The sequence below is a fragment of the Rhinopithecus bieti genome, unplaced genomic scaffold, assembly GCF_001698545.2.
Source record: "Rhinopithecus bieti isolate Rb0 unplaced genomic scaffold, ASM169854v2 scaffold_1017, whole genome shotgun sequence".
In the NCBI taxonomy this organism is placed as follows: Eukaryota; Metazoa; Chordata; class Mammalia; order Primates; family Cercopithecidae; genus Rhinopithecus; species Rhinopithecus bieti.
In genome coordinates this window covers 4,100,251-4,109,409 of record NW_016803657.1, presented here as the reverse complement: position 1 = coordinate 4,109,409, position 9,159 = coordinate 4,100,251, and the positions used below count along the sequence as shown (strand labels likewise).

The following is a 9,159-nucleotide window of genomic DNA, read 5'->3' as shown; positions in this document are numbered from 1 at the left end:
AAAAAAAAAAAAAAAAAAAAAAAAAAAGAATGTAAAGAGGCCAGGTGCGGAGGCTCCCGCCTGGAATCCCAGCACTTTGGGAGGCTAAGGTGGGAGGATGGCTTGAGCCCAGAAGTTCCAGACTAGCCTGGGCAACACAGCCAGACCAAGTCTCTACAAAAAATAGATTAATTAATTAATAAAAATAGCCCGGCATGGTGGTGCAGGTTTGTAGTCCCAGGCACTTAGGAGACTGAGGTAGGAGGATTGCTTAAGCCTGGGAGTTCAGACTGTAGTGAGCTGTGATGGCACAACTGTACTCCAGCCTGGGCAACAGAGCAAGATCCTATCTCAAAAGAGAACAGAAGAGAGTGGCAAAAGGCTCAAGGTGGCAACAGACTTGGAAAGAGCACCATGACTCTTCTTTCTGGGACAGAACTAGGACCAGGGAGTGAAAGTTTCAGGCTGGAAGAAGTTGACATAAGCAGCAATACCCAGCACTAGAAGGATAGGTAGTGATCTCCCTGTCCACAGGGGCATTCAAGCAAGGATACCTCCAGGGCTGGTGCATGAGGGTGTGTAGGTTTGGCTGGACTTGATAGAAGCAGCAGTCCCTTCCTCTGCATCTCTAGCGCCCCCTCCGGGGCCTTTGTCTCATTTAAATGTTCCAGAAGCCCTGGTTGGTCACTGAGCTTGCAGAAGGAAGAGGCCACTTCTGTGCCCGGGCTGCACAGGCTCCGAGGCCGGCATAGCTTACCTCTGGCTTTGGACATACATGGTTGGGACCAAATTCTGGGTCCACAACCCTCTAGCTGTAGAGACTCGGGTAGGGCGTCAGCCTCCCCAAGCCTCAGCTTCCTCATCTGTGAAGCAAGGGCCTGTTGCTGTGTGAGTCATCGGGTGGCCGTGGGGCTTCTGAAGCAGTGTGTGCCAGGCCCTGAACACAGCACTTGGTGTGTTGCAGCCACTCAGTAAGTAAGTAAAAAAACAATGTGTTTGTTTTGTGTTGAGACAGGGTCTTGCTCTGTCACCCAGGCCGGAGTGCAGTGGCACAATCACAGCTCACTGCGGTCTTGAACTCCTGGGCTCAAGTGATCCTCCCACCTCAGCTTCCCAAGTAGCTGGGACTTGCAGGCACGTGCCACAATGCTCAGCTAATTAAAAAAAAAAATTGTTTTGTACAGATGAGTTCTCTCTCTGTCATCTGGGCTGATCTCAAACTCCTGGGCTCAGGTGATCCTCCCACTTTGGCCTCCGAATGTGTGGGGACTACAGGCGTGAGCCACTGCACTTGGCCTTAATAAATGTCAACGATCGAGTCCCTGTAACTTTCCACGCCGTTCAGATCTGGAGAGTGAGAGAAGCTGTTTTCTGAGACAGCAGCTGGAGCTGCCGTCGCGAGCAAATCCTCTAGCTTCATGCTGAGTCCTGAATCCAGGGGCAACCTCCTGGTGCCAATAGGCGGCCCAGGTGTTCGAAGCAGGCCCGTTTCCTGCACCCAGCATCCTTCCCGAGAAACTATCCGTGTGAATTCAGCAGCCAGGCTCCAGTGGGAAGACAAGAGAGGACCTGGGTGGTAGGTTAATGATGGCCACAGCTTCTTTGCCACTTCTCCACTAGGAAGCTGAGTCTCATTCTCCTCTCCTTGAACCTGGCCAGGCTTAGGACTGGCTTGGCCAGCAAAGGGTGGCAGAGGCAAGGCCATGCCTCCCAGAGGCCTGGTGGCTTCCGCCTGGCCCCTCTTGGAGCCCGCAGGCTGCCATGCTTTCAGGAGGCTCAAGCCACACAGAGGAGACCGTCGTTCTCACGTCAACACTCCCAGCGGATCTCCAAGCCATCTCCAGTATCCACTGAGAGGCATGTGAACGGACCACCATGGACAAATGGCCCAGAAGACTGCAGGCCCCTGACATCAGATTGCAGCCGGGTGGGAATCTGCCCAGCAGGTCCTGGTCAGCCAGCCGAACTGTGCAAGACGATTATCAATGGTAGTTCTAAGCCACTTGGCTTTGGAGTGATCTGTTCTGCAACCATCTTTGATCACTAGGGGACAGCTGTGCACACCTGGGCCCGTGGCTTCTCAGAAGTTAAAGATGGGGGCCAGGCATGGTGGCTGACACCTGTAATCCCAGCACTTTAGGAGACCGAGGCGGGCTGATCACTTGAGGTCAGGAGTTCAAGACCAGCCTGGCCAATGTGGTGAAACCCCATCTCTACTGAAAATACAAAAATTAGCCAGGCATGGTGGCAGGTGCCTGTAATCCCAGCTACTCGGGAGGCTGAAGCAGGAGACTTGCTTGAACCCGGGAGGCAGAGGTTGCGGTGAGCTGAGATAGCACCACTGCCCTCCAGCCTGGGTGATGGAGTGAGACCCTGTCTCAAAAAACAAACAAACAAAAAAAAAGAAAGAAAGAAAGAAAGAAAGAAAGAAAGAAAGAAAGAAAGAAAGAAAGAAAGAAAGAAAGAAAGAAAAGAAGTTAAAGGTGGGGTTCAGAGGGCACAGGGAGCCCTGATTTTACCCTTCACCATGGGAAGGGAGGTCACTTGGCTGCAGGGCCTGGAGGAAGCATGAACTCCTCTGCTGGGCTTTGTCTTGGGGCCATACATCCCCCTACTGCTCACCCTGGTGATGGTCTGTCGCTCCTAGTTCAGGAGGCCAGGTTCAAATTCCACCTGCCCCGCTCAGTGGGGGGTGCCTCTTACTCCACCACCCCTCCCTGGGTCCTGGCTCCCCTCTGTGGCCCCCCTCCCAGGTGGAGGTCAGGTGACAGCGTTTGTCACTAGTAGAGGGTGGTAGCATGGAGGACTAGGAGAGTGTGATCTGACTCTGGGTCCAAACGCTCGGCTCCGGGCCTCACCGTGCAATTTCTTATAGGGGGCTTCTTCTGTGAAATGGGCATGATTAAGCCTCCGCCCAGATCCCTGTCCCTCTGGCTCTCTCCTGCCCGGGGTCTAGTGTCCAGCCTCTCTGCAGGCTCTGGCTGACACCATGTGTGCTCACAACACGCCTGCTTCTCCATTTGGTCGGCCCCCCTGCCAGGATGTGGGTGTGTAGGCAGGGCTGCACTCTAGCCCCACAGAACACAGGGCCGCTTGGTGGAATGAAGGGCTGAGTGCATGAATGAAAGAGCGCATGCGGCTGGGCGCGGTGGCTCACGCCTGGCTCACTTCCAGCACTTTGGAAGGCTGAGGCGGGCAGATCATGAGGTCAGGAGACCCAGACCATCCTGGCTAACACTGAAATCCCGTCTCTACTAAAAATACAAAAAATTAGCCGGACGTGGTGGTGGGCGCCTGTAGTCCCAGCTACTCGGGAGGCTGAGGCAGGAGAATGGCGTGAACCCGGGAGGCGGAGCTTGCAGTGAGCCAAGATCGCACCACTGCCCTCCAGCCTGGGAGACAGAGCGAGACTCCGTTTCAAAAAAAAAAAGAACGAGCCTATGCAAAGCCTCAACCTGGTGGCCACTGCACTGTGAAAGGGCCTCCTGCTGCCACCCCCAGGATGGGCTTTCTGCACACTCTCCTTGTCCCTGTGAGAAGATGGGGCCGAGACTGCCTGGCGACCATATCCTCACCAGGGGGCTCCAGCCCCAGAGGGAGATGCAGGGATGGCAGGGGCAGGTGGAGACCTGAGATGCGTGCTGGTCAAACACCCTGTCAAAGATGAAGGTCCGCTCCCGGGACCGGTGTGTGCCCGCCACATCCTCTGGGTCCTCACCGGGATCCATGAGTACCACCACCTGCGAGCAACGAGCCAACCAGGCTGCTCAGGATAGGGCAGGGTCTGTACCCTGGATGGACCCCAGGCCTGGCACCCACCCTGGACCCCTCCAAGGGGCTTGGTCCGGGTCCGGGAAGGGCTGCGGACCTCTGTGGTTCAGCCAGGAGTAGGGTTGGGGACCTGCACCCACCCCCCGGCCCAGCACCCTCTCCACCTGCTTCTAAGGAGCAGCGTTTACCGCTATTGCACCCTCAAAGCACAGCGGGAAGCTCTCCCAGGCCTGCTGGGCTCTGCAGCCCAGCACCCACACTGACACCCGGGAAACACTGCCTTGGTCAAACCAGATCGAGGACAGCAGCCCAGGCACCCACCAGCCTCGCTTCCTTTGATGAACCCACGGGGCGGGAATGGGAAGGGGATGGGAAGTGCCGAGCTGGCGCCCGGCTGCTGTGCTCAGGGTTTCTGCACGCGACCCTGAGCGTTTCCACTCCTGGCCCTGTCTCCTGTGGCTCACTGGGGCTGAACCCAACACACAGGAAATGGGAGAACAAAGGACTGAGCAGGGTACAGTGAATAACACCTGAAACCCCAGCACTCTGGGAGGCCAAGGTGGGTGGATCACCTGAGGTCGGGAGTTTGAGACCAGCCTGGCCAACATGGTGAAACCCTGTCTCTACTGAAAATACAAAAAATAGTGGGGCGTGGTGGCGGGCTCCTATAATCCCAGCTACTTGGGATGCTGAGACAGGAGAATCACTTGAACCTGGGAGGTGGAGCTTGCAGTGAGCTGCAACAAGGGCGACAGAGCTAGACTTCATCTCAAAAAAAATAAAAAATAAAATAAAAATAAATTAGCCAGGCATGGTGGTGCATGCCTGTGGTCCTAGCTACATGGGAGGCTGAGGCAGGAGGACTGCTTGAGCCCAGCAGTTCAATGCTGCAGAATCGCATCCCTGCACTCCAGCCTGGACCACAGAGTGAGATCTTTATTCAAAAATAAAGGACCCAGCCGGCCGGGCGCAGTGGCTCACGCCTATAATCCCAGCACTTTGGGAGGCCAAGGCGGGCGGATCACAAGGTCAGGAGATCGAGACCACGGTGAAACCCCGTCTCTACTAAAATACAAAAAATTAGCCGGGTGCGGTGGCGGGCGCCTGTAGTCCCAGCTACTAGGGAGGCTGAGGCAGGAGAATGGCGTGAACCCAGGAGGCGGAGCTTGCAGTGAGCCGATATCGCGCCACTGTACTCCAGCCTGGCGGACAGAGTGAGACTCCATCTCAAAAAAAAAAAAAAAAAAAAAGGACCCAGCCGGCTGGGCGCAGTGGGTCACGACTGTAATCCCAGCACTTTGGGAGGCCAAGGTGGGCGGATCACTAGGTCAGGAGATTGAGACCATCCTGGCTAACACATTGAAACCCCGTCTCTACTGAAAATACAAAAAATTAGCCGGGTGTCGTGGCGGGCGCCTGTAGTCCCAGCTACTCGGGAGGCTGAGTCAGGAGAATGGCGTGAACCCAGGAGGTAGAGCTTGCAGTGAGCCGAGATCACACCACTGCACTCCAGCCTGGACGACAGAGCGAGACTCCGTCATAAAATAAAACAAAATAAAATAAAATAAAACAAAACAAAACAAAACAAAATAAAATAGGACCCAGCCAAGATCCCCAGCCCTGCTGTTTGTTTCTCTGAGCACCCGGTCGCCCCCAGGGCCATCTCATATAAATACCTAATTATGACGCAAAGTGTATTCAGGTCCCTGGGGACAGACAGGTGCAAAGGAGCCTTTCCCAGGGAATTGGGAGGGGGACACAGGACAATTAGAAACCACATTCGCCCTCAGCTGGTTAATCCAGCAAGGAGCTCCTGGCTGGGAGGACCTTGGGGACCCCAGTGGCCAAGAGGAGCCACGGGGTCTAGGGAGGCACTGCTGGGTGGGACCAAGCACCCCACCGTTGGGCAGACCACCCCACCCCACCTTGGCTCACAGCTTTGTAAACTGAGATCCCAGGAGACCAGGGCCAGCCACTGGTTCTCGGGAGTCAGTGGCAGGGCTGGGGCCAGCACTTTTCCACGACCTAAGTGAAGTCCCTTTTCTTTTCTTTTTTTTTTTTTGAAACGGAGTCTCGCTCTGTCGCCCGGGCTGGAGTGCAGTGGCCGGATGTCAGCTCACTGCAAGCTCCGCCTCCCGGGTTTACGCCATTCTCCTGCCTCAGCCTCTGGAGTAGCTGGGACTACAGGCGCCCACCACCTCGCCCAGCTAGCCTTTTGTATTTTTTTAGTAGAGATGGGGTTTCACCATGTTAGCCAGGATGGTCTCGAACTACTGACCTCGTGATCCGCCCGTCTCGGCCTCCCAAAGTGCTGGAATTACAGGCTTGAGCCACCACGCCCGGCGAAGTCCCTTTTCTTTATGCTTTTCTCCTTCCAAAGATGGGGACAATCAAAAGACAGGATGACTCGGGGCAGCTCCTGTCCACACAGCCCTACCATGCATGCCGGCCATCGGCCAGGCCTGGGCTGCAGGAGGAATCCAACAGGAAGCAGGAGGGCACTGGTGATTAAGAAAGCAGGCTTTGGCCGGGCGCGGTGGCTCACACCTGTAACCCCAGCACTTTGGGAGGCCGAGGCGGGAGGATCACGAGGTCAGGAGATCGAGACCATCTTGGCTAACACGATGAAACCCCGTCTCTACTAAAAATGCAAAAAAAAAAATTAGCCAGGTGTGGCAGCGGGTGTCTGTAGTCCCAGCTACTTGGGAGGCTGAGGCAGGAGAATGGCGGGAACCCGGGAGGCGGAGCTTGCAGTGAGCCGAGATCGCGCCACTGCACTCCAGACTGGGCGACTGAGCAAGACTCTGTCTCAAAAAAAAAAAGAAAGCAGGCTTTGTCAGGCACGGAGGCTCACACCTGTAATCCCAGCACTTGGGAAGGCCAAGGCAGGAGAATCATTTGAGGTCAGGAATTCAAGACCAGCCCGGCCAACACGGTGAAACCCCGTCTCTACTTTTTAGTACAAAAAGTACTAAAAGTACTTCTGTAATTTTATACAAAATTAGCAGGGCGTGGTGGTGGATGCCTGTTAATCCCTGCTACTCAAGAGGCTGAGGCAGGAGAATCACTTGAACCGTGAGGCAGAGGTTGAAGTGAGCCGAGATCGCGCCACTGCACTCCAGCCTGGGCAACAAGAGTAAGACTCTGTTCCTTCTTGTGAGTTCCATTTCCCTTTTTTTTTTTTTCGAGACGGAATTTCACTCTTGTCCAGGCTGGAGTGCAATGGCACGATCTCAGCTCACTGCAACCTCTCCCTCCTGAGTTCAAGCGATTCTCCTGCCTCAGCCTCCCCTGAGTAGCTGGGACTACAGGCGTGCGCCACCACACCCGGCTAATTTTGTATTCTTAGTAGAGACAGGGTTTCTCCATGTTGGTCAGGCTGGTCTCGAACTCCCAACCTCAGGTGATTCGCCAGCCTCGGCCTCCCAAAATGCTGGGATTACAGGTGTGAGTCACCACGCCTGGCCAACTTCCATTCTTTTTATCCATGACGCAGGTGTATCATGTAAAGCCTCAGGACGTCTGCAAAGATCCTATGAAGCCACTGTCCTCTCCCATCCTACTTGTCCCCACTCTCTCAGCTGATTCCTTAGGTCTCAACCCCCTCTCCCGTGTCCTTTCCTGCAGAGCCTGTCTCCCCTAGACTTAAATGCCTGTCTCGTTTCTTTGGTTTGCTTTTCCGTGAACTCAGCACTGATTCACCTGCCCTCCCTAAGGTCCACTCCCCCTGGAGATGTCTGTGCACCTGACCTTCTGTCCATTTCATCTTCTTGCAGACAATGATTCCCTGGAGCCTCCTGACATGGGACCAGGACTGGTGCCCCCCTGCTCAGCGGGGAGCTCCCTCTGACACACCCAGGGTCACCTGCCCCTGAGTGCACACGACTCCCAGGGGCCACATCTCATTCCTTATGAAGTGGCCTCTCTAATGACGAACGGGAAAACCTGATCCACTTGGTGACACTGAGTTCCACCCCACGTTGGGCATTTCTTCTTGTGAGTGACCACCGAGGGCACAGACATCCCTAATAGCTGTGACAACAGCTTGACTTCTGAGCCTGCTTCGAAGCAGCAGAAATTCCCGTGACAGACAGTATGCTGGCGCCTTCCCTGCTGAGTTGCAGCCACCCAGGCCCCTTCCAGCCACACAGTTTCAGAGCCGGGCCTGCTGAAGCCTCTGCCCTCCTCCCAGCCCCCTCCCCGCTCTGTGGCTCCCCGCATGCTCCTGCTGGGGGGCTCCAGCCCGCTCCCCTGCCCTGACTTTGCCCACCCCGCGGGCTCTGCTGTATTCTGCTGGTGGCACTCATCTCTCCCTGACTTTGTGTGTCCCCAACCCTGGCTAGAAACTGGGCCCGGTGGGGTGGGCCCGGTGTCAGTCTCACCCGCACCCCCAGGACAGAGCCCTGTCTGTGAGCTTGTGACAGCACGGAGCCCTCTGAGCCCCAGCCTCACCTGGTCCCCCACTTTGTGGGCAATGACCGCGGCTCCCTCCTCTAGTTCTGTCACTGGGTGGGCGGATTCAAAGTGCCACCTGCAGGCAGTCACCAGGGCAGCTGCACGGGGCCTCTTCATCCTCGGGCCCCCATCCCTGCAGCCCAGCCGCGCCCCCGGCCCTCTGGCTCTGGGATCTGCTCAGTCTCCGTGAAGAGGCAAAGGCAGCGGCACAGTCCCGCACCCCTCAGAGCGGGCTCTGACTTCACTCCCACGAGGCTGCCCATGCCCCCAACAAGACGTGGCTTCCCTCACTGAGCATTTGGGGAGGCTGGGGCACACGGCGGGGAATGCCTGCCCAAGGCCTCACCTCCTGCCCAAGGCCTCACCTCCCGGTCCTGCCACCTCCAGAAGAGATGCTGAGCTCCTTCAGGGGAAACTTCCCCAAGGGGAAACTCTGGGCCTTGCCCTCCCCACTCCCTATTCTGAGGGCCAGATCCTGGCCTCAAACCCACCCCAGCTGCATAGGAGCTGTGGCCCCAGGACGCCCGTTTCCCCCTCTGTAAAAAGGACACAGTTTTTTGGTAGAAACAACAGCTGTGACTGAGGGACAGTCATGACTGGCATCTCTTCTTACCCAGCTACAGCACTGGGGCAAGTCACCAGCTCAGCTCACCGCTGTCCAGTTGGCAGAGGCTCTGAGTCCCCCAGCAGACAGCCTGGATTGGGCCCGAGGAGGGGCCTGGGGAGCCCGGAGCCCACACGCCCAGATGCCAGCAGCATGGGGATTAGGGTAGAGAGGGTGTCTGGAGGCTCAAGACAGGGATGGGGAGGCGGTGGGGAAGAGCAGGGCAGCTAGCTTCCAGGGAGGGAAAGTTGGGGAGTAGACTGGGCTGATAACAGAGGGGTTGCTGGGGTTGCAGGCTTGGGAGGCGGCGGGCAGCGGGCACTCACAGTGTGGGGGGGCGGGGACATGAG

The 9,159-nt window shown here is 56.5% G+C and overlaps 1 protein-coding gene across 1 annotated transcript in view; it reads right to left on the bottom strand.

Moving 5' to 3' along the window:
- Positions 1-8,322, bottom strand: part of LOC108542368 (kinesin-like protein KIF19) — a 28,168-nt gene extending 19,846 nt beyond the window's left edge. The window contains 2 exon segments of the mRNA XM_017892357.1: positions 3,555-3,719; positions 8,203-8,322. Coding sequence (XP_017747846.1) covers positions 3,555-3,719; positions 8,203-8,322 — 285 coding nt within the window.
- Between the last annotated feature and the right edge of the window lie 837 nt (positions 8,323-9,159).